The 23588-nt window shown below is 54.3% G+C and overlaps 3 protein-coding genes across 7 annotated transcripts in view; all 3 read left to right on the top strand.

Annotated features, from left to right (window-relative positions):
* LOC135288643 (non-receptor tyrosine-protein kinase TYK2-like) overlaps positions 1-2743 on the top strand; it is a gene marked incomplete at its 5' end in the record, with an annotated part of 11380 nt that extends 8637 nt beyond the window's left edge. The window contains 7 exon segments of the mRNA XM_064402010.1: positions 1023-1120; positions 1397-1406; positions 1409-1588; positions 1742-1860; positions 2432-2590; positions 2592-2605; positions 2677-2743. Of these exon segments, the coding sequence (XP_064258080.1) occupies positions 1023-1120; positions 1397-1406; positions 1409-1588; positions 1742-1860; positions 2432-2590; positions 2592-2605; positions 2677-2743 (647 nt within the window).
* Positions 2744-6400: 3657 nt separating this feature from the next.
* Positions 6401-19544, top strand: LOC135288657 (ribonucleoprotein PTB-binding 1-like). 4 transcript variants are annotated; one of them, XM_064402036.1, is made up of 15 exons: positions 6401-7113; positions 7907-7973; positions 9381-9774; positions 9956-10031; positions 10890-11081; positions 11960-12089; positions 12182-12276; positions 13184-13262; positions 14520-14614; positions 15229-15313; positions 15444-15514; positions 16344-16424; positions 16504-16635; positions 18268-18333; positions 18543-19544. In XM_064402036.1, exons 1-15 carry the CDS (start codon positions 6868-6870, stop codon positions 18687-18689), a joined length of 1956 nt encoding a protein of 651 aa, XP_064258106.1. In that variant the 5' UTR covers positions 6401-6867; the 3' UTR covers positions 18690-19544. The 4 variants fall into 4 exon arrangements, with proteins under 4 accessions (XP_064258106.1, XP_064258107.1, XP_064258105.1 ...); XM_064402037.1 differs by lacking the exon at positions 9956-10031 and having other exon boundaries at positions 9381-9850; positions 12185-12276; XM_064402035.1 differs by lacking the exon at positions 9956-10031 and having other exon boundaries at positions 9381-9850.
* Positions 19545-21269: 1725 nt separating this feature from the next.
* Positions 21270-23427, top strand: LOC135288652 (ferredoxin-2, mitochondrial-like). Of its 2 annotated transcripts, XM_064402030.1 has the most exons (5): positions 21270-21535; positions 21615-21721; positions 22336-22423; positions 22500-22673; positions 22870-23427. In XM_064402030.1, the coding sequence occupies exons 1-4, from the start codon at positions 21423-21425 to the stop codon at positions 22654-22656; spliced, it is 465 nt and encodes a 154-aa protein (XP_064258100.1). In that variant the 5' UTR covers positions 21270-21422; the 3' UTR covers positions 22657-22673; positions 22870-23427. The 2 variants fall into 2 exon arrangements, with proteins under 2 accessions (XP_064258100.1, XP_064258099.1); XM_064402029.1 differs by lacking the exon at positions 22870-23427 and having other exon boundaries at positions 21274-21535; positions 22500-22782.
* The last annotated feature ends 161 nt before the right edge of the window (positions 23428-23588 follow it).

Genomic DNA, 23588 nt, shown 5'->3' with positions numbered 1-23588 from the left:
AGGGTTCTGTGGGGAAAGGGGCGTGAGGGAGCTGACCCGCCTGCAGCCGCTCTGTGAGGGGCGGGAAAAAGGGGGAAATCCCGGGGAAAAGGGGCAAAATTCCCGGATTCTGTGGGGAAAAGGGGTGCGAGGGAGCTCACCCGGCTCCAGCCGCTCCGTGAGGGCGGGAAAAAGGGGGAAATCCCAGAGGAAAGGGGCAAAATTCCGGATTCTGTGGGGAAGAGGGGTGCGAGGGAGCTGACCCGGCTGCAGCCGCACCGTGAGGGCGGGAAAAAGGGGGAAATCCCGGGGAAAAGGGGCAAAATTCCCGGATTCTGTGGGGAAAAGGAGTCTGAGGGAGCTGACCTGGCTCCAGCCGTTCCGTGAGGGCGGGAAAAAGGGGGAAATCCCAGAGGAAAGGGGCAAAATTCCGGGATTCTGTGGGGAAGGGGGTGCAAAGGGCTCACCCGGCTCCAGCCGCACCGCGAGGGGCGGGAAAAAAGAAAAATCTGCGGATTCTGTGAGGGAAAGGGGCGTGAGGGAGCTCACCCGGCTCCAGCCGCTCCGTGAGGGCGGGAGCGGGGGAAATCCCGGGGGAACGGGGAGAAATCCCGGGGAAACGGAGCAAAATCCCGGGATTCTGTGGGGAAAAGGGGTCTGAGGGAGCTGACCCGCCTGCAGCCGCACCGCGAGGGGCGGGAAAAAGGCAAAATCCCGAGGTTTTGGTGGGGAAGGAGGCGTGAGGAGCTCACCCGGCTGCAGCCGTTCCGTGAGGGGCGGGAACAGGAGAAATCCCGGGGGAACGGGGAGAAATCCTGAGGGAACGGGGGAAAATCCCGAGGTTTTGTGGGGGAAATCCCGGGGAAAAGGGGATGAGGGTCCTGGATCGGGGAATGGGGGAAATCCCAGGATTCTGTGGGGAAAGGGGCGTGAGGAGCTCACCCGGCTGCAGCCGCTCCGTGAGGGGCGGGAACAGGAAAATCCCGGGGTTTCTGGGGGAAAATGAGGAAAGGGAAAAAAGGAACACCCAAGGTCCTTCGCAGACCTCATGGATGTCACGTCGGTGAATCCCGACTTCCCGGTGTCGGATCCCACCGTCTTCCAGAAGCGGTACCTGAAGAAAATCCGGGAGCTGGGGGAGGTCAGTGGCGTCCTGAGGTCTGGAATTGCGGGGAAGCTGGGCAGACTCCTCTGCCTCTCTTGATCCGAAATTTCACTCTTTCATCTCTTTTCCCTGGGGATTTCCCTGGCTGGACCCAAAATTCCACGTTTTAATCCCTGTTTTCATATTTTAACCTATTTTCCCTGCTGATTTTTCCTTCAATTTTCTGAACTTTTTTGACCCCCTCTGGATCCTCCCAGCAAACCCCAAAACCTCCTTTCCCTGCCCAAACCCTGAAAAATTATCGTTCTCCAGGGCCACTTTGGAAGGTGAGCCTGTGCTGCTACGACCCCACCAACGACGGCACCGGGGAGATGGTGGCGGTGAAATCCCTGAAGTCCGGGAGCAGCCCCCAGCTCCTGAGCTCCTGGAAGAGGGAAATCCAGATCCTGAAGACCCTGTACCACGAGAACATCGTCAAGTACAAGGGCTGCTGCAGCGAGCAGGGTGAGGCAGAAACCCCCTGGGATTTTCCAGTCGATCAGCCACGGAGAGCTTAAAAAAACCCCAATTCCCACTTTTTTTTGGCCAGGAATCGCTGTCCTGGCAGGAATTTGGGGGCTCTCGGGGTGGTCCCCAATTTCCCACGTGTCTCTTGCAGGGACAAGGTGGTACAGCTGATCATGGAGTACGTCCCGCTGGGAAGCCTCCGGGAATTCCTGCCCAAGCACCCCCTGAGCCTGTCCCACCTCCTGCTCTTCGCCCAGCAGATCTGCGAGGTGAGCTCAGAATGGGGCTGGATCCCGAAAAAACAGGATGATTCCCCAAAAAAATGGGGTTGGATGACTCATAAACGGGGTTACAGCCCCAAAAGGTGGCTGAATTAACAAAAAAACCAGGGTGGAGCCTTTGGAAATGGGGCTGAATTCCCAAAATGGGGCTGAATTCCCAAATACGGGGGTGGACACTTTGGAAATGGGGCTGAATTCCCAAAATGGGGCTGAATTCCCAAAATATGAGGGTGGATGCTTTGGAAATGGGGCTGAATTCCCAAAAAATGGGACTAATCCCCAAAAAACAGGGACGAACCCCTCAAAAATGGGACTGACACCTCAAAGTGAGGCTGAACTCCCAAAAACGGGATTGAATTCTCCTAAAAAATTGGCAACACAGGGGTGCCAACCCTCCAATGGGGCTCCATTCCCAAAAATGAGGCTGATTCCCAGAAGAACCAGGGATGAACCCCCAAAAATACCTCACAGCTCCCCCTGAAACGCCTCAAAAACCCCCAAAACCTCTTCCAACCCTCCCAAACCCGGCCGTAATTGATTTTCCCCCCCGTTTCCCCAGGGCATGGCCTACCTGCACTCCCTGCACTACATCCACAGGGACCTGGCAGCCAGGAACGTGCTGCTGGAGAACGAGCACGTGGTGAAAATCGGGGATTTTGGGCTGGCCAAGGCCGTCCCCGAGGGCCACGAGTACTACCGGGTGCGCGAAGACGGCGACAAGCCCCGTGTTCTGGTGAGGGATCCGGGCTTTTGGGAGCTCTGCTGGATCCCAGCTCCCAGGTGTGTGACCCCAAATGGTTCCAGGTACGCCCCGGAGTGCCTCAAGGAGTGTAAATTCTACTACGCCTCGGATGTTTGGTCTTTGGGGTGACCCTCTAACGAGCTCCTGACGCGCTGCGACGCCGGGAGCAGCCCCCGGCCGTGAGTCCTGTGGGAATCCGGGGGGTTTGGGGTTGAAATCGGGGTTTTTCCTCATGGTTTTGGGGTTTTTTTTTTTTCTCTTCCCCTGACAGAAATTCCTGGAGATGATCGGGGCCACGCAGGGGCAGATGACGGGTGCTGAGGCTGATCGAGCTCCTGGAGAGGGGAAGAGGCTCCCCGTGCCCAGGGACTGTCCCTGCGAGGTGGGAAACAGGGGGGGAAAAGGGGGAAAATGGGGGAAAATGGGAGGGAAGGAGGAAGAGGGAGAGAGGGAGATTTCCCAGGATTTCCCCGTTTTCCCATGCAGAATATCCCGGGATTTTCCCGTTTTCCATGCAGGATGTCCCGTGATTCCCTGCTTTCCCAGGATTCCCATGCAGGATTTCCCAGGATATCCCAGGATTTCCCCTGATTCCCAGGATTTCCCCATTTTCCCTATTTTCCCATGCAGGATATCCCAGAATTTCCCAGGATTTCCCCGTTTCCCCGTTTTCCCATGCAGGATTTCCCAGGATATCCAGGATTTCCCAGGATTTCCCATTTTCCCCCGTTTTCCCCATGCAGGATTTCCCAGGATTTCCCCTGATTCCCCAGGATTTTCCCGTTTTCCCCATTTTCCCATGCAGGATATCCCAGAATTTCCCAGGATTTCCCCGTTTTCCCCATTTTCCCATGCAGGATATCCCAGGATATCCAGAATTTCCCAGGATTTCCCAGGATATCCCAGAATTTCCCAGGATTTCCCCGTTTTCCCATGCAGATATCCCAGGATATCCCAGGATTTCCCAGGATTTCCCAGGATATCCCAGGATTTCCAGGATTTCCCATTTTCCCCGTTTTCCCATGCAGGATTTCCCAGGATATCCCAGGATTTCCCATTTTCCGGTTCTCCCATGCAGGATTTCCCAGGATTCCCCGATTCCTCAGGATTTCCCCATTTTCCCTATTTTCCCATGCAGGATATCCAGGATTTCCCAGGATTTCCCAGGATTTCCCAGGATTTCCCCTGATTCCCCAGGATTTTCCCGTTTTCCCCATTTTTCCCATGCAGGATTTCCCAGGACATCCCAGGACATCCCAGAATTCCCAGGATTTCCCCTGATTCCCCAGAATTCCCAGGATTTCCCCGTTCGCCCATGCAGGATTTCCCAGGACATCCCAGGATTTCCCCTGATTCCCCAGAATTCCCAGGATTCCCCCTGATTCCCCAGAATTCCCAGGATTTCCCCTGATTCCCCCAGGTGTACCGGCTGATGCAGCACTGCTGGGAGGCCGAGGCCGCGTTCCGCCCCGCCCTTCCCCGCGCTGGTGCCCGTCCTGAGGAGCTTCCAGGAGAAGTACCGCGCCCAGGCGCCCTCCGTCTTCAGCCTCTGCTGAGGGGCCAGAGCCCCAGATCCACGGGATGGGGGGAACACCCCGAAAAAATCCCTTAGGACTGGGGGGGAAAAACCCCCCAGAAAATCCCATGGAATATTGAGGGGAGAAACCCCAAAACATCCCTTGGGACTGGGGGGAAACATCCCAAAAAATCCCTTGGGACTGGGGGAAAAACCCCAAAACATCCTTGGGACTGGGGGGGAACACCCCGAAACATCCCTTGGGACTGGGGGGGAACACCCCAAAACATCCCTTGGGACTGGGGGGAAAACATCCCAAAAAATCCCTTGGGACTGGGGGGGAAACCCCAGAAAATCCCATGGGACTGGGGGGGAACACCCCAAAACATCCCTTGGGACTGGGGGGGAACACCCCGAAACATCCCTTGGGACTGGGGGGAAAACCCCAGAAAATCCCATGGGATATTGAGGGGAGAAACCCCAAAAACTCCATGGGACGGGGGGGGGAAACACCCGAAAAATCCCTTGGGACTGGGGGGGAAAAATCCCAAAAAATTCCATTGAATATTGAGGGGAGAAACCCCAAAAAAATCCCATGGGATGGGGGAAAAACCCCAGAAAATCCCATGGGATGGGGGAAAAATTGAAAAAAATTCCATTGAATATTGAGGGGAGAAACCCCAGAAAATCCCATGGGATGGGGGAAAAACCCCAGAAAATCCATGGAATATTGAGGGGAGAAACCCCAAAAATCCACGGGATTGGGGGGGGAACACCCTGAAAAATCCATGGAATGTTGAGGGAGAAACCCCCAAAAATCCCTTGGGATTGGGGGGGGAAAACCCAAAAAAATCCCATGGAATATTGAACGGAAAAGCCCAAAAACTCCACGGGATTGGGGGGGAAACACCCCAAATATCCATGGGATGAAGGGGGAAACACCCCAGAAAATCCCTTGGGATTGGGGGGGAGAACATCCCAAAAAATCCATGGAATATTGAGGGGAGAAACCCCAAAAAAATTCCAATGAAGGGGGGCAGAAAAACCCCCCCAAAAATCCCATGGAATGGGGATTAAAAACTCATGGAATGGAGGTAAAAAAACAAACAAAAAAAAAATCTCATGGAAATGGGAGCAAAAAAAAACCCAAAAAAATTCCGTGAAATGGGGGAAAAAACCCCCAAAATTCCATGGAATGGAAGGAAAAAAAAACCCCAAAAAACGGGAATTCCATGGGAAAAAAACCCAAAAAACGGGAATTCCATGGAAACCCAAAAAACCAAAAACCAAACCTGGCACTTTACGGGATTTTGGGAATTCCCAAAATTTCCCTTATTTATTGCCTGCTGTGCCCCTCCCCCGCCGCGCCTGGGGGGATTTGGGGGAAAAACCCCAAAATTTGGGACTGGGGGGATCCAGAGGGTCCCCGAATAAAGGGTGGAAAAGGCTCCGTGTGGGGGTCTCTCTTGGGGGTTTTGGGGGGTTTTTATTTGGGTTTTTTTGGGTCTGATTGGGATGTCTTGGAGTCTTTATTTGGGGTTATTTTTGGGTCTGTTTGGGGTTATTTTGGGGATATTTTGGACTCTCTATTTGGGTTATTTTGGGGTCTGTATTTGGGTTTTTTTGGGTTATTTTGGATTATTTTGGGATGTTTTGGAGTCTCTATTTGGGTTATTTTGGGTTATTTTTGGGTCTGTTTTGGGTGATTTTGGGGTCTCTATTTGGGTTATTTTTGGGTCTGTTTGGGACGTTTTGGGGTCTCTATTTGGGGTTATTTGGGATTATTTTGGGGTCTGTATTTGGGTTATTTTTGGGTCCATTTTGGGATGTTTTGGGGTCTCTATTTTGGGTCATTTTGGGGTTCTTATTTGGGTTATTTTGGGGTTTCTTTTTAGGGTTTTTATGTGGGTTATTTTGGGGTCTCTCTCGGGGGTTTTGGGGGTCATTTTTGGGGTTTTTTGGGTCATTTTGCGTTATTTTGGGGTCTCTATTTGGGGTAATTTTGGGATTTTTATTTGGAGGTTTTGGGGTTTTTATTTGGGGTTTTTTTGGGGTCTCTATTTTGGGTTATTTTGGGGTCACTTTGGACTCCCTATTTCGGTTATTTTGGGATGTTTTGGGGGTCTCGATTTGGGTTATTTTGGGTGATTTTGGGGTCTGTATTTGGGTTATTTTTGGGGTCTGTATTTGGGGTTATTTGGGGTTATTTTGGGGTCTGTATTTGGGTGATTTTGGGGTCTCTATTTGGGTTATTTTAGGGTCTGTTTGGGACATTTTGGGGTCTGTATTTGGGTTATTTTTGGCTCCATTTTGGGTGGTTTTGGACTCTCGATTTGGGTTATTTTGGGTGATTTTGGGGTCTGTATTTGGGTTATTTTGGGGTCTGTATTTGGCGTTATTTGGGGTTATTTTGGGGTCTGTATTTGGGTGATTTTGGGGTCTGTATTTGGGTTATTTTTGGGTCCATTTTGGGTGGTTTTGGACTCTCGATTTGGGTTATTTTGGGTGATTTTTGGGTTTTTTTCTCTCTACCCGCCCCGTTTCGCAGCGCTGACCATTCCAACGGCACCAACCAATAGGAACCCGCGATCTTGGGGCTCGCCCGCTGCCGTCCAATCCCAGCCTCGCACACAACCACCCCTCCCTCCCACCCAATAGCAACCCCCCGTCTCCTCCTCACTGTTTTCCCGCGCCGCCCAATCCCCGCCTGGGATACTCGCGGCCGGCCCCTCCTCCAATGAGAAGCGGCGTTGTTGGCGCGGCGGGCGGCGGCGGGGCCAAGATGGCGGCGGCGCTGTCGGTGCGCGGGGCCGGGCCCGGGCCCGGAGCGGAGCCCCCGGCGGGGCCCGACCTGGCCCCCGAGGAGGCGCTGCCGCCGCTGGACCCCGCCGAGGTGCGGAGCCGCCTGGAGCACAGCGAGCGCCAGTTCCGCAACCGGCGGAAGGTGCTGATCCGCGGCTTGCCGGCGGACGTGACCAACCAGGTCGGGGGGAACGGAACGGGAACGGGAACGGGAACGGGAACGGGAACGGGGCTGAGGGCGAGCGGGGAACGGGAACGGGAATGTGGGCGCTGAGCGCGGCCGCAGCTGCAGAGCCGGGGTTTTACCCACAAAAAATGGGGTTGGGAAAGGGGAAAATCCTGGGAAAATGGGGTTTGGGAAAGGGAAAGCTCCTGGAAAAAAGGGGGGAAATTCCTGCGAAAATGGGTTTGTGGAAAAAAGGAAAATTCGTGTAAAATGGGGTTTGGGAAAATTCCTGGAAAAATGGGTTTTGAGAAAGGGGAAATCCCTGGAAAATGGGGTTGGGAAAAAGGGGGGAAATCCCTGGCAAAATGGGGTTTGGGAAAGGAGAAATTCCTGGAAAAAAAGGGGGGAAATCCCTGGGAAAATGGGGTTTGGGAATGGAGAAATTCTTGGAAAAAAGGGGGGAAATCCCTGGGAAAATGGGGTTTGGGAAAGGAGAAATTCCTGGAAAAAAGGGGGGAAATCCCTGGGAAAATGGGGTTTGGAAAGGAGAAATTCCTGGGAAAAAGGGGGGAAATCCCTGGGAAAATGGGGTTTGGGAAAGGAGAAAATTATTGGAAAAATGTGATTGGGAAAAAGGAAAAAATCCTGGGAAAGTGGGGTTTGGCAAAGGTTAAAATTACTGGAAAAGGGGGGTTTGGGAAAGGGGAAATCCCTGGGAAGACGGGCTTGGGAGAGGGAAGGCCCTTCCCCTGTCCCCCCCCCCCTCTTTCCCCCTTTTCCATGGAAAATCCCGTTTTTTTTCCCCCAGGACATCCACGAGCTGCTGAAGGACTACGAGCTCAAGTATTGCTTCGTGGACAAGCACAAGGGCACGGGTGAGGGCAGCCCTGCCAGTCCCGAAACCCCAGATGAAATCCTAGATTAAACCCCAGATTAAATCCCAGATTAAACCCCAGATTAAACCCCGGATTAAACCCCAGATTAAACCCCAGATTAAACCCCAGATTAAACCCCGGATGAAACCCCGGATCCCTGGGAGATCGGGGCACGCGGGGCAGCCCGGGAGCTCCTCCGTGCCAGGCCCCTCTGCCCAGGGATCCTTTCCCTTCTCCCAGGGATCCTTTCCCTTTTCCCAGCCCCATTCCTGCAGAAATCCCTTCCCGCTCTCAAACCCCTTTTTGCCCTTGGTCCTTCCCCTTCTCCAAACCCGGTTTTTGGAGGAATCCTCCCCGTTCCCAGCCCCATCTCTCCCCGTTTCCCCCCATTCCCAACCCCATTTCTCCCCCTTTCCCCCATTTCTTTGCATTTCCCCCCCATTCCCAACCCCTTTCCCCCGTTTCCCCCCATTTCCCCCATTATTTCCCCCATTCCTGACCCCATTTCCCCTGTTTTCCCCCCATCTCTCCCCCTTTCCTCTGTTTCTCCCCATTCCCCCCCATTTTCCCCCACTCCCAACCTGCTTCCCCCCCCTTTCTCCCCATTTCCCCCCATCCCCAACCCCTTTCCCCATTTCCCCCCATTTCTCTCCCCATTTCCCCCTATTCCCAACTCATTTCCCCCATTCCCACTCCCATTTCCCCCATTTCTCCCCATTCCCCCATTCCCACCCCCATTCCCCCATTCCCACCCCCATTTCTTCTCATTTCTCTCCATTTCCCCCCGTTTCTCCCCCATTCCCAACCCTATTCCCACCCCCATTTCCCCCCATTTCTCCCTGTTTCTCCTCATTTCCCCCATTTCTCCCCATTCCCCCATTCCCCCATTCCCACTCCTATTTCCCCATCCCCACCCCCATTCCCCCCATTTCCCCCCATTCCCCCATCCCCCACCCTCATTTCCCCCATTCCCACCCCCATTTCTCCCCATTTCCCCCTCATTTCTCCTCATTTCCCCCATTCCCACCCCATTCCCCCATTCCCCCCCCATCCCCACCCCCATTTCTCCCCATTTCTCCCCATTCCCCCATTCCCACCCGAATTCCCACCCCCATTTCCCCCATCCCCACCCCCATTTCCCCCATTTCCCCCCCATTTCCCCCCATTCCCCCATCCCCTCCCCCATTCCCCCATTTCCACCCCCATTCCCAACCCCATTTCCCCCATTCCCACCCCATTTCCCCCCATTCCCCCCATTTCCACCCCCATTCCCAACCCCATTTCCCCCCATTCCCACCCCATTCCCCCATTTCTCCCCATCCCCACCCCCATTTCTCCCTGTTTCTCCCCCATTTCCCCCCCATTCCCCCCCATTCCCCCATCCCCACCCCGTCTCTCTCCCCCCAGCCTTTGTCACGCTGCAGACGGCCGAGCAGGCGGCGGCGGCGGTCGGCCGCCTGCAGGGCAGCGCGCTGCGGCAGCGCCCGCTGCGCGTGCAGCTGCAGCCCTCGGAGGCCGTGCTGTGCGTGGCCAACCTGCCGCGCGCGCTGGCGCAGCCGCAGTTCGAGGAGCTGCTGCGGCCCTTCGGCAGCCTGGAGCGCTGCTTCCTGGTCTACAGCCCCGCCACGGGCCACTCCAAGGGCTACGGCTTCGTGGAGTTCATGAGGCGCGACGCGGCGGCGCGGGCGCGCGGCGAGCTGCAGGGCCGGCGGCTGCAGGGCCGCAGCCTGCACGTGCACTGGGCGGACGCGGCGCAGCTCAGCGCCGAGGGGCTGCACTCGCGCTGCCTCTGCGTGGACAGGCTGCCCCCGGGGTTTTGTGACCTGCAGGGGCTCAGGGCTGCGTTTGAGAGGGTCTGCGCGCCCACCTTCTGCCAGGTGGGTCTGGGCTCTGGGGTCTGGGGTTTGGTGTCTGGGGTCTGGGGTTTGGGGTCTGGATTTGGGGTCAGACAGGGGTTTGGGGTCAGGGACAGGAGGGGACAGGCTGCCCCCGGGCTTCTGCGACCTGCAGGGGCTCAGGGCCGCCTTCGAGAGGGTCTGTGCGCCCACCTTCTGCCAGGTGGGTCTGGGGTCTGGGGTTTGGGGTCTGGATTTGGGGTTTGAGTGGGGTTTGGGGTCAGGGACAGGAGGGGACAGGCTGCCCCCGGGGTTTTGTGACCTGCAGGGGCTCAGGGCCGCGTTCAAGAGGGTCTGCGCGCCCACCTTCTGCCAGGTGGGGTCACTGAGGGGTTTTGGGGGGTTTGGGGTCAGGGAGGGGTCTGGGGTTTGCAGAGGAATTTATTGAGAGTTGAGGGGTTTGGGGCTGAGGGAGGGGTTAGGGGATGAAGGGCGGATTTGGGGTGAAGGAAGGGCTTTGGGTGTCTGGGATGGATTTGGGGCTGAGGAGGATTTGGGGTTCAAGGAAGGATTTGGGGTTCAAGGAAGGATTTGGGGCTGAGACGTTGAGGAAGACTGGCGACACCCGGAGGTGCAGGGCGGGTTTGGGCTTCTGGGTGGGATTTCCCCCCGCTTGTCCCCTGACTGTCCCCCTGTCCCTGTCTGTCTGTCTGTCCGTGCAGCTGGCGGTGGGGCAGGACGGGCGGCCGCGGGGCTTCGCCGTGCTGGAGCCCCTGTCCCTCACTGTCTGTCCTGTCTGTCTGTCTGTCCGTGCAGCTGGCGGTGGGGCAGGACGGGCGGCCGCGGGGGCTTCGCCGTGCTGGAGCCCCCCGTCCCTCACTGTCTGTCTGTCTGTCCGTGCAGCTGGCGGTGGGGCAGGACGGGCGGCCGCGGGGCTTCGCCGTGCTGGAGCCCCTGTCCCTCACTGTCTGTCTGTCTGTCTGTCCGTGCAGCTGGCGGTGGGGCAGGACGGGCGGCCGCGGGGCTTCGCCGTGCTGGAGCCCCTGTCCCTCACTGTCTGTCTGTCTGTCTGTCCGTGCAGCTGGCGGTGGGGCAGGACGGGCGGCCGCGGGGCTTCGCCGTGCTGGAGCTGGAGTCGCCCGAGGCGGCCGAGCGGGCGCAGCTGGCCACGGACGGGCTGGCGCTGGGCGGGCGCCGCATCCGCGTGTCCTTCTGCGCCCCCGGGCCCTCGGGCCGCGGCACGCTGGCCGCGCTGCTGGCCGCGCAGGCCACGGTGAGCCCGCCTGCCTCTGGGGCCACCGACCCAGACCCCAAACCCCAGATCCTGAATCCCAGATCCCAAATGGTGAACCTCGAACCCCAGACCCCAAATCCCAGATCCCAAACTCCAAACCCTGAATCCCAAATTCCAAATGCTGATCCTCGAACCCCAGACCCCAAATCCCAAACTCCAAACCCCAAATGCTGAGCCTCAAACTCCAAACCCTGAATCCCAAACCCCAAATCCCAAATGCTGAACCTCAAACCCCAAACCCCAAATGCCGAACCTCGAACCCCAGACCCCGAATCCCAGATCCCAAACTCCAAACCCTGAATCCCAAATCCCAAACCCCAAACCCCAAATGCTGAGCCTCGAACCCCAGACCCCAAATCCCAAACTCCAAATCCCAAATGCTGAACCTCAAACTCCAAATCCCAAATGCTGAACCTGAAACCCCAAACCCCAAATGCCGAACCTCAAACCCCCAGACCCCAAATCCCAGTTCCCAAACCCCAAACCCCCCCTTTTCCCCCCTAAATCCCATTTTCCCCCATTCCCAGGCTCTGAACCGGGGCAGGGGGCTGCTCCCCAGACCCCAAGCCCTAAATCCCAGATCCCAACCCCCCCCCTTTTCCCCCCTAAATCCCCTTTTTTCCCCCTAAATCCCCTTTTCCCCCTTTCCCAGGCTCTGAACCGGGGCAGGGGGCTGCTGCCCGAGCCCAAACCCCAGTTCCCAAACCCCAAACCCCCCCCCTTTTCCCCCCTAAATCCCATTTTTTCCCCTAATTCCCATTTTTCCCTTTCCCAGGCTCTGAACCGGGGCAGGGGGCTGCTCCCCAGACCCCAAACCCCCCTTTTTCCCCCCTAAATCCCCTTTTCCCCTTTCCCAGGCTCTGAACAGGGGCAGGGGGCTGCTGCCCGAGCCCACCCTGCTGCAGGTCCTGGCCAGCCTGGGCAACCCGGCCTCGCTGCAGCTGCTGCTGAACCCGCTGCTGCAGGGGGCCCTGGGGGCCAAGCAGGGTGAGGAGGGAATTGGGGGAGAACCGGGAATTCCTGGGAGTTCCGAGCCGCCGGGAGCTCCCTCCTCCTCCTGCTGCTGCTGCTGTTCCCAGCAGGAATTTTGGGAGCTGCTCCCTCGCTGCCCCTGGTGCCCAACCCAGCGCTGCCCACGGCTCTGCTGCAGCTGGCCCTGCACGGCCAGGCCCAGGTAGGCTGCAGTTCCCTCCTTTTCCATGGGAATTCTGCTTTTTTCCCTGGAATTCTGCTTTTTTTTCCCTGGAATTTTGATCTTTCCCCTGGAATTCTGCTTTTTTTCCCCTGGAATTTCACTTTTTCCCCTGGAATTTGGCTTTTTCCCCTGGAATTTGGGGTTTTTTTTCCCCTGGAATTTTGCTCTTTCCACCCCTGGCTTTGCACAGCCAGGCCCAGGTAGGATTCAGTTCCCCTCATTTTCCCTGGAATTCTGCTTTTTTCCCTGGAATTCTGCTTTTTTTCCCCCTGGAATTTTGCTCTTTCCCCTGGAATTCTGCTTTTTTCCCCTGGAATTTGGCTTTTTTTTCCCCTGGAATTTTGCTTTTTTTCCCCTGGAATTTTGCCTTTCCCCCTGGAATTTGGCTTTTTCTCCCTGGAATTTTGCTCTTTCCCCTGGAATTTGGCTTTTTTCCCTGGAATTTTGCCTTTCCCCCTGGAATTTGGCTTTTTTCCCTGGAATTCTGCTTTTTTCCCTGGAATTTGGCTTTTTTTCCCTGGAATTTGGCTTTTTTTTTCCCTGGAATTTGGCTTTTTTTTTCCCCTGGAATTTTGCTTTTTTTCCCTGGAATTTTGCTTTTTTTCCCTGGAATTCTGCTTTTTTCCCCTGGAATTTTGTTTTTTTCCCCTGGAGTTTTGCTCTTTCCCCTGGAATTTGGCTTTTTCCCCTGGAATTCTGCTTTTTTCCCCTGGAATTTTGTTTTTTCCCCTGGAGTTCTGCTCTTTTCCCTGGAATTTTGCTCTTTCCCAGGGCTCTTTCCCCCCAGGGCCGGGTTTCCCTGGGTTTTTTCAGGGCTGATCCCCTCCCACGGGGGTTTTTTGGGACAGTCTCCCTTTCCAGGCCTGATCCCCTTTTCCTCCTCCAGAAACCGGGAATTTTGGGCGATTCCCCGCTGAGCTCCCTGGCCCAGCCCCCCGGGAAGCTGCTGGGGGAGGTTCCCTCAGGTAAACCCGGGATCCCAGCTCACCTGGGGGATCCCAGCTCACCTGGGGGATCCCAGCTCACCTGGGGGATCCCAGCTCACCTGGGGGATCCCAGCTCACCTGGAGCCCCAGCCGAGGGGTTTTCCCCCCCGGGTGTGGAGCTGGGGGCAGGAAAATTCCCCCAGAAATGGGAAACCTCACATTGGGGTGGGGAAAGGGGGGTTTGGGGTGGGGGAAAAGGGGGGATTTGGGTGGGGAAAAGATGGATTTGGGTTGGGAAAAAGGGGGAATTTGGGTGGGGAAAAGGGGATCTGGGTAGGAAAAGGAGAATTTGGGTGGGAAAATGGGGATTTGGGTGGGAAATTGGGGATTCTGATCAGAAGAGGGGGAATTGGGTTGGGAAAAGATAAATTTGGGTGGGGAAAGGGAGATTTGGGTGGGAAATTGGGGATTCTGATGGGAAAAGGAGGATTTGGGTGGGAAAAGGGAGATTTGGGGTGGGAAAGGGAGGTTTTAGGTGGGAAAATCTAAATTTGGGTTGGGAAAAGGGAGATTTGGGTGGGAAAGGGAGATTTGGAGTGGGAAATGATAAATTTGGGTGGGAAAAGGGAGATTTGGGTGGGAAAGGGAGATTTGGGTGGGAAAAGGGAGATTTGGGTGGGAAATTGGGGATTCTGATGGGAAAAGGAGGATTTGGGTGGAAAAAGGGGGATTTGGGTGGGAAAAGATAAATTTGGGTGGGAAAAGGGAGATTTGGGTGGGAAAGGGAGATTTGGATTGGGAAACGATAAATTTGGGTGGGAAAAGATAAATTTGAGTTGGGAAAAGGGGGAATTTGGGTGGAAAAAGGGGGATCTGGGTGGGGAAAAGGGGATTTGGGTTGGAAAAAGAAGGATTTGGGTGGGAAAAGAAGGATTTGGCTTGGGAAAGGAGGATTTAGATTGGGAAAAGATAAATTTGCGTGGGGAAAAGGAGGATTTGGGTGGGCAAAGGGGGATTTGGGGTGGGGAAAGTAAATTTGGGTATAAATGGGGATTTGGGGTGGGAAAAGGAGGATTTGGGTGGGCAAAGGGGGATTTGGGGTGGGGAAAGATAAATTTGGGTATAAATGGGGATTTGGGGTGGGGAAAGGAGGATTTGGGTGGGCAGGGGGCTCAGCCGTGTCCCCAGCCCCCCTTGTCTCCCCCCCGAGTTTCCCCCCCCCCATTCCCCAACTCCCCGGTTTTGGGGCTGCTGCCGGCCCGGCCGAGCCCCCTCCCCAGCTCCATCCCCCCACAGGTGCTCCCGTGCCCGGGGAGGGGGCTCAGCCCCGCGGGAAGCCCCTCCCCAAGCCCCCCCCCAAATCCCAGCAGGGCGAGAGCGGAGCCCCCACGGTGAGACCCCAAAATCCAGGGTGGAACCCCAAAAATCTGGGGTGGGACCCCAAAAAAAATCCGGGGTGGGACCCCCAAAAATCCGGGGTGGGACCCGCAAAAATTTCAGGGTTGGATCCCCAAAATCCTGTGATGGGACCCCAAAAATCCAGGGATGGGATCCCCAAAATCCTGTGATGGGACCCCAAAAATCCAGGGTGGGACCCCCAAAAATTTCAGGGTTGGATCCCCAAAATCCTGTGATGGGACCCCAAAAATCCAGGGTGGGATCCCCAGAATTTTATGGTGGGATCCCCAAAAATCCAGGGTGGGACCCCCAAAAATTTCAGGGTTGGATCCCCAAAATCTGGGGTGGGAACCCCAAAAATCCGGGGTGGGACCCCAAAAATCCAGGGTGGGATCCCCAAAATTTTATGGTGGGATCCCCAAAAATCCAGGGTGGAATCCCCAAAAAATCCGGGGCGGGACCCCCAAATTCTGGGATGGGACCCCCAAATTCTGGGAGCTTCCTGACCCCCCGTGGAGCCCCCAAGAACCCCCAAATTCCCCCCAAACCCCCTCGGGGACCCCCAAACCCCCTCGGGGCCCCCCCTGACGCCCCCAAATCCCCCCAGGTCTCTCTCCTGGGGGAGCCCCCCAAAGATTTGAGGATCCCCCTCAATCCCTACCTGAACCTGCAGAGCCTCCTGCCCCCGCCAGGTGAGCCCCTGAAATTCCCGTTTTTCCCCTGAAATTTCCCTTTTCCCCCCTTTTTTGGGTGGATTTCCCCCTTTTTAACCAATCCCAATCCCAAAAAAACCCCAATTTTTTTTTTTATTTTATTTTTCAGGAAAAGGGTTTAAGGTGAAACCTGGAGTTTTGGGGACCCCCCCGGCCGACGCCTTCGCCGTGGACTTCCCGGTCTGGGGAATTCGGGGAATTTGGGGAATTTTGGGTTGGATTGGGAGGTTTTGGGCAGTTTGAGACTGGGGGTAAAACCCCCAAATCCTTGTTTTTCATGGGAATGGGAGAACTTTGTTTTTTTCAGGAAATGAGGGGGAAAAAAACCCAAAACCTCAATTTTTTATTGGAATGGGAGGGGAAAAAAACCCCAAACCTCCATTTTTATGGAAATGGGAGGGGAAAATACCCAAAAACCTCAATTTTTATGGGAATTGGAGAGGAAAATACCCAGATCTCTATTTTTTATTGGGAATTAGAGAGAAAAACACCCAAAATCTCCCATTTTTTATAGGAATTGGAGGGGAAAACACCCTAAAAACCTGCTTTTTATGGGAATTGGAGGGAAAAAATGTTTTTTATGGGAATTGGAGGGGAAAATACCCAAAAACCTCCATTTTTATGGGAATTGGAGGGGAAAATACCCAAAAACCTCAATTTATATGGGGATTGGAGGGGAAAACACCCAAAATCTCCATTTTTATGGGAGTTGGAGGAGAAAACACCCAAAAACCTCAATTTTTTCTGGGAATTGGAGGGGAAACCACCCAAAATCTCCATATTTTTTTGGGAATTGGAGGGAAAAAACCTGGTTTTCATGGGAATTGGAGGGGAAGCCACCCAAAATCTCCATATTTTTTTGGGAATTGGAGGGGAAGCCACCCAAACCCTCCTGGTTTTCCTGGGCACTGCCCAAACCCAGGGCAATTCCAGAACAAACCCCCAAACTCCCCATTTTCCCCGGGAATTTGGGGATCCCCCCCCTGAACCCCCCGATTCCCCCGGGCAGGATTTGGGGTCCCGGATTCTCCCCCAGCCCCGCGACCACCCCGGCTCCATCCTGGGGGGCTTCGGGCCCGGCAGGCACAAGGTAACAATGGGATTTTTGGGGGGGTTTGGGGGTTTTTGGCCGTTTTTGGGGGGCTGCAGCTGCCTCTGCTCCCCCGCAGGTCTCCTCCTCCTCCTCGGGCTTGGACCGGGGGGCTCTGGGACCCCCAGGGCCCCCCTTTTTCTCAGGGTCCCCCAGCTCCTACTTCAGCAGCGGCCTCCAGGCCGGGCTCAAGCAGAGCCAGCTCAGCAAGGTGAGACCCCTCCCCAAATTCTGCGGTGCCCCCCGGCCCTCTTCCCATTCAATCCCTAAAAATCTGCTAAACATCCCTTGAAATTCCTTGAAATCCCCTTAAAATCCCATCCAAATCCCCTAAAATCCCATCCAAATCCCCTAAAATCCCATCCAAATCCCCTAAAATCCCTTCAATTTTAATTATTTTAACCCCAGACCTTTTTTCCTCCTTAAAATCCCCTAAAATCCCATCCAAATCCCATAAATCCCATCCAAATCCCCTAAAATCCCATCCAAATCCCCTAAAATCCCTTCAATTTCAATTATTTTAACCCCAGACCTTTTTTCCTTCTTAAAATCCCGTAAAATCCCATCCAAATCCCATAAATCCTATCCAAATCCCCTAAAATCCCATCAAAATCCCGTAAAATCTCTTCCATTTTAAACCCCAGACCTTTTTTCCTCCTTAAAATCCCATCAAAATCCCCTAAAATCCCATAATTTTAATTATTTTAATCCCAGACCTTTTTCCCCCTTTAAATCCTTTAGAATTCCTTTAAAATCTCATCAAAATCCCCTAAAATCCCATCAAGTCCCTTCAATTTTAATGATTTTAACCCCAGACCTTTTTTCCCCTTAAAATCCCTTCAAATTCCTTTAAATTCCTTAAAATCCCTTCCAAATCCCCTTAGAATCCCTTAGAATTCCTTTAAATCCCTTAAAATCCCTTATAAATCCTTTAAATTCCTCAAAATCCCTTCCAAATCCCCTTAAAATCCCTAAAAATTCCTTCCACTCTCCTCAAAACCCTTTCAAAACCCCTTAAAACCTTAAAACCCCGTAAAAACCCCTTTCAAACCTCCCAAAACCCCTTTCAAACCCCTTAAAACCCCTTTCAAACCCCTTAAAACCCTTAAAAATCCCTTAAAACTAAAAACCCTTTAAAAACCCCTTTCAAACCCCTTTAAAACCCCTTCAAACCCTTTCAAACCCCCTTAAAAGCCTTTAAAAATTCCTTAAAACCCCTTTCAAACCCTTTTCAAACCCCCTAAAACCCCTTTTAAACCTCCTCAAACCCCTTAAAAACCCCTTTCAAATCCTTTCAAACCCCTTTCAAACCTCCCAAAACCCCTTTCAAACCTCCCAAAACCCCTTTCAAACCCCTTAAAACCCTTGAAAATCCCTTAAAACTAAAAACCCTTTAAAAACCCCTTTCAAACCTCCTCAAACCCCTTCAAACCCTTTCAAACCCCTTTAAAACGCCTTCAAACCCTTTCAAACCCCCTTAAAAGCCTTTAAAAATTCCTTAAAACCCTTTTCAAACCCCCTAAAACCCCTTTTAAACCTCCTCAAACCCCTTAAAAACCCCTTTCAAACCCCTTTCAAATCTCCCAAAACCCCTTTCAAACCCCTTTCAAACCCCTTTCAAACCCCTTTAAAACCCTTTCAAACCCCTTTAAACCCTTTTCAAACCCCCTGAAACCCCTTTTAAACCTCCTCCAGCCCCTTAAAAACCCCTTTCAAATCTCCCAAAACCCCTTTCAAACCCCTTTAAACCCCTTTCAAACCCCTTTTAACCCCCTTCAAACCCCTTTTAACCCCTTCTAACCCCTTTTAACCCAAACCCCCTTGGTTTCCCTGCGCCCCCCAGGCCGTGCCCGTCCCCCCGAGCTCCGACCCCGTCCTGGCCTTGGCCGCGCCCGGCTCTCACCCCAAGGTACCGAACCCCCCAGAACCCCCCAGATCCCCCCAAAAACCCCCCAGAACCCCCCAGATCCCCCCAAAAACCCCCCAGAACCCCCCAAAGCCCCGGGTTTTGCCCCGAACCCCCGGGTTTTGCCCCAGAGCCCCGGGTTTTGCCCCAAAGCCCCGGGTTTTGCCCCGAACCCCGGGTTTTGCCCCGAACCCTGAGTTCTTTGCCCGCAGACGCCGCAGGGCGCGCACAAGCGCGGCTCGGCGCAGCTGCTGCCCGAGCCCGAGCCCAGCCCCGAGGGCTCCTACGTGGGGCAGCACTCGCAGGGCCTGGGCGGCCACTACGCCGACTCCTACCTGAAGAGGAAGAGGATCTTCTAGGGGGGGACCCCGAAAAACCGCGAAGAGACCACGAGACAACGCGGAGAAGATCCCAAAAAAAAAACCCCGAGAAAATGCTGAGAAAATCCCAAAAAAAACCCCCAAAAAAACCTCGAGAAAATCCCAAAAAAAACCCCAAAAAACCCCGAGAAAATGCTGAGAAAATCCCAAAAAAAAAACCCCAAAGGAAACCACGAGACAATGCTGAGAAAATTCCAAAAAAAATCCCCAAAAAAACCTCGAGAAAATCCCAAAAAAAACCCCAAAAAACCACGAGACAACGCTGAGAAAATCCCAAAAAAAATCCCCAAAAAAAGCTCCAAAAAAACCCCAAAAAAACCACGAGAAAATGCTGAGAAAATCCCAAAAAAAACCCCCAAAAGAACCCACGAGACAATGCTGAGAAAATCCCAAAAAAACCCCAAAAGAAACCATGAGAAAATGCTGAGAAAATCCCAAAATAAACCCCCAAAAAAAAACTCAAAAAAAACCCAAAAAAAATCCCCAAAAAACCCCCGAAAAAATCCTGAGAAAATCCCAAAAAAAAAACCCAAAAGAAACCACGAGACAATGCTGAGAAAATCCCAAAATAAACCCAAAAGAAACCTCCAAAAAATCCCCAAAAAAACCCCCAAAAAACCCAAAGAAAAGCCCAAAAAAAAAAAAAAGGCCAAAACAAAGCTCAAAAAACCCCCAAAAAATAAAAAAACACCCAAAAAATTGACAAAACAAAGCTCAAAAAATTTCCAAAAATACCTCAAAAAATGGCCAAAACAAACCCCGAGAAAATCCCTTAAAAATTCCCCCCCAAAAAACCAAAAACAAAGCTCAAACAATCTCAAAAAAACCCCAAAAGAAACCCCGAGAAAATCCCAGAAAAACCCCCAAAAAATCCCAAAGAAACCACGAGACAATGCTGAGAAAATCCCAAAAAAAACCCCCAAAAAATAGCCAAAACTAACCCAAACAAATCTCAGAAAAACCCCAAAAATAATAAAAAATAGCCCCAGAAAATCCCCTCCAAAAAAAAAAACCCAATCCACAAAAAATCCTCAAAGAATCCCCAAAAAACCAATAAATCCCCCCAAAAATCCCAAAAAAACCCCAAAAAAATCCCCCAAAAAAATCCCCAAAAACAATCTCCAAAACATCAAAAATAAATCCTCCAAAAATCCCCAAAAATATTTTTAAAAAACCCCAAACAAACCCAAAAAATCCCAAAATAATCCCTCAAAAAATCCCAAAAAATTCCCCCAAAAATCTTTAAATCCTTCCCAACCCCCCCTTGGTTTTTTGCTTTATTTTCACCCCAATTTCATTTTTCTTTTGTTTTATTCCCCCTTTCTTGGCCATTTTTGGGAGGTTTTTTCGGATTTTTTAAAAGAGATTTTAGGATTTTCAGCTGCCCTTGAAGGATTTGGCAAAAATCCCCTAAAATTTTTGGGGTTTTTTCAAGAGATTTGGGGATTTTCACCTCCCCGTGAAGGGTTTGGGGCCAATCCCCTCCATTTTGGGGTTGGGTCTCCCCATTGTTTTGGGGTTTTCCTCCTGTTTTTGGGATTTCTCTCCCTTTTTTGGGAGTTTCTCTCATTTTTTGGGTTTTTTTCTCCCTTTTTTTGGGGTTTCCCTCCCCATTTTTTGGGGTTTCTCTCCCTTTTTTGGGGTTTCTCTCAATTTTTGGGGTCCATTCCCATTTTTTTGGGATTTCTCTCCCTTTTTTGGGGTTTCTCTCATTTTTTGGGGTCCATTCCCATTTTTTGGGGTTTCTCTCCCTTTTTTGGGGTCCAATCCTCTCTTTAAACATTTCACTGCTGGTTTTTTTGTGCCGATTTTATTTTTTTTTTGTGTTTTCCCCATTTTTTAACTGGAGCCGCCGCCGTTTTACGCTTTATTTTTGGGGTAAAATCCCCCTTTTTACGTCAACGCTTTTTTATTTTGAACCAACCCAACCTTTCCTCCTTCCCCGGCTTTTCTGGGGGGATTTTCCCGATTTTTCAGGTTTTTTCCCCAGTTTTTCTGTCTGGTTGTGCTGTAAGGGGGGGTCGGGGGGGGCTGTGTCCCCCCCACCCCCCCTCCCCTCCCCCTCCCCAAAATAAAGTTCTATTTATATCGCTGCCCCCTCCTTTTTTTTTTTTTTCATTTTTTGGGTTATTTTGGTGTCGTTTCGTTATTTCCGCCGCGCCCTCGTTGGGGGGAGGGGGTCCTTTGCGCCCCCTCCCCATTTTGGGGCCCAAACCCCAGGGACCCCCCAAAAAAACCCAAAAAAAATCACCCAAAAAAATCACCCGAACCCCCTCCCCCATCAGCGAGGCGCCCTCCTCGTCCGGACCCCCAAAATCCCCGAATTTCGCCCCAAAATCCCCGAATTTTCCCCCAAAATCCCCGAATTTCCCCCCAAAATCCCCAAATTTCCCCCCCAATCACCGAATTTCCCCCCAAAATCCCCAAATTTACCCCAAAATCCCCGAATTTCCCCCCAGGTCCCCAAATTTCCCCCCCAGTCACCGAATTTCCCCCCAAAACTCCGAATTTACCCCAAAATCCCCGAATTTCCCCCCAAAACTCAGAATTTTCCCCCAAAATCCCCGAATTTCCCCCCAGAATTCGCCCCAAATTCGCAGCGGGGCCTCAGGGCCCAGCGCAGGCCCCGCCCACTCCCGTCTCTGGCCCCGCCCACTCCCGGCTGTGACCCCGCCCCTGGTGTGTCACGTGGGCGGTCACGTGGCGCCCAACATGGCGGCGCCCATGGCGGCGGCCGGCGGCGGCTCCGTGACGCGGCTGCTCCGGGGCGTCTCCCGCAGCCTCAGCGGCGCCGGGGCCGCGGCCGAGGAGCCCGAGGCCGCCGTGTGGGTACCGGGAGCGCCCTCGGGGCCGGCGGAGCGGGAGCGGGCCCCGCGCTGAGCCCGGTGTCCTGTCCCCCCGCAGGGTTAACGTCGTGTTCGTGGACCGGGACGGGCGGCAGGTGCCGGTGCGCGGCAGAGTCGGTGACAACGTGCTGCACCTGGCGCAGCGGCACGGGCTGGAGCTGGAGGGTCGGGACCGGGGACGGGATGGGAACGGGACTGGGATTGGGAACAGGACCGGGAACTGGGCTGAGACCGGGAACGGGACCGGGACCGGGGCTGGGAACGGGACCGGGATGGGAACGGGACTGGGATTGGGAACAGGACCGGGAACTGGGCTGAGACCGGGAACGGGACCGGGACCGGGGATGGGAACGGGACCGGGCTGGGAACGGGAACGGGAACTGGGCTGAGACCGGGAACGGGACCGGGACCGGGGATGGGAACGGGACCGGGCTGGGAACGGGAACGGGAACTGGGCTGAGACCGGGAACGGGACCGGGACCGGGGATGGGAACGGGAACGGGATAGGAACAGGGGCTAGGACCGGGAACGGGACTGCAAACGGGACCAGGAATGGGGCTGGAACGGGACCGGGAGTGGGATTGGGACTGGGAACGGGGCCGTTCCCGGTGCTGCCGGGGGCGGTCTCGGTGTTCCCGGGGCCGTCCCAGTGCCCCGGGGGCCGTTCCCGGTGCTCAGGGGGCGTTCCCCAGGGTGGCCCCGGTCCCTTCCCGTTGCCCCCGGGCCGCTCCCGGTGCTCACGGCGTTCCCGGTGCTCACGGCGTTCCCGGTGCCCGCAGGCGCCTGCGAGGCCTCCCTGGCCTGCTCCACCTGCCACGTTTACGTCAGCGAGCCGCACCTGGGCCGGCTCCCGGCGCCGGACGAGCGGTAAGGGCCCCCCGGGACCCCCCGGGACCCCCCCCCGGTGCCCCCCCGGTGCCCCCGGTGACGGCCGTGCCCGCAGGGAGGAGGACCTGCTGGACCAGGCGCCGCTGCTGCGCGAGAACTCGCGGCTGGGCTGCCAGCTGCGCCTGGGCCCCGCGCTGGAGGGCGCGCGCATCGCCCTGCCCCGGCAGACCAGGAACTTCTACGTGGACGGGCACGTCCCAAAGCCACACTGACCCCAAAGCCAAAACCCACCGACCCTAAAGCCCCACTGACCCCAAAGCCAAAACCCACTGATCCCAAAACCGACTGACCCCAAAAACCCAAACCACACTGACCCCAAACCACACTGACCCCAAAAACCCAAACCACACTGACCCCAAACCACACTGACCCCAAAGCCAAAACCCACCGACCCTAAAGCCCCACTGACCCCAAAGCCAAAACCCCACTGACCCCAAAACTGACTGACCCCAAAAACCCAAACCACACTGACCCCCAAGCCAAAACCCCACTGACCCCAAACCACACTGACCCCAAACCACACTGACCCCAAAGCCCCACTGACCCCAAAAACCCAAACCACACTGCCCCCAAACCACACTGCCCCCAAACCACACTGACCCCAAAGCCCCACTGACCCCAAAAACCCAAACCACACTGACCCCAAAAACCCAAACCACACTGACCCCAAACCACACTGACCCCAAAAACCCAAACCGCACTGACCCCAAAGCCAAAACCCCACTGACCCTAAAGCTACTGACCCCAAAAACCCAAACCACACTGACCCCAAACCACACTGACCCCAAACCACACTGAGCCCAAAAACCCAAACCACACTGAGCCCAAAAACCCAAACCACACTGACCCCAAACCACACTGACCCCAAAAACCCAAACCACACTGACCCCAAACCACACTGAGCCAAAGCCAGCGACCCCAAAACCCACTGACCTTAAAAGCCAAAATCCCATTGATCCCAAAATCCCACTGACCCCAGAAACTAGTGACCCTGAAACCCCAAAAACCCACTGACCCCAAACCACGCTGACCCCAAAACCCAGTGACCCTGGGGGGCACATCCCAAAACCCCACTGACCCTAAAACCAAACCCACTGACCCCAAAGCCACTGACCCTAAAAACCACCGACCCCAAACCCCACTG

The sequence above is a fragment of the Passer domesticus genome, chromosome 34 (assembly GCF_036417665.1).
Source record: "Passer domesticus isolate bPasDom1 chromosome 34, bPasDom1.hap1, whole genome shotgun sequence".
Lineage (NCBI taxonomy): Eukaryota > Metazoa > Chordata > Aves > Passeriformes > Passeridae > Passer > Passer domesticus.
This window is presented reverse-complemented; position numbering and strand designations above follow the sequence as displayed.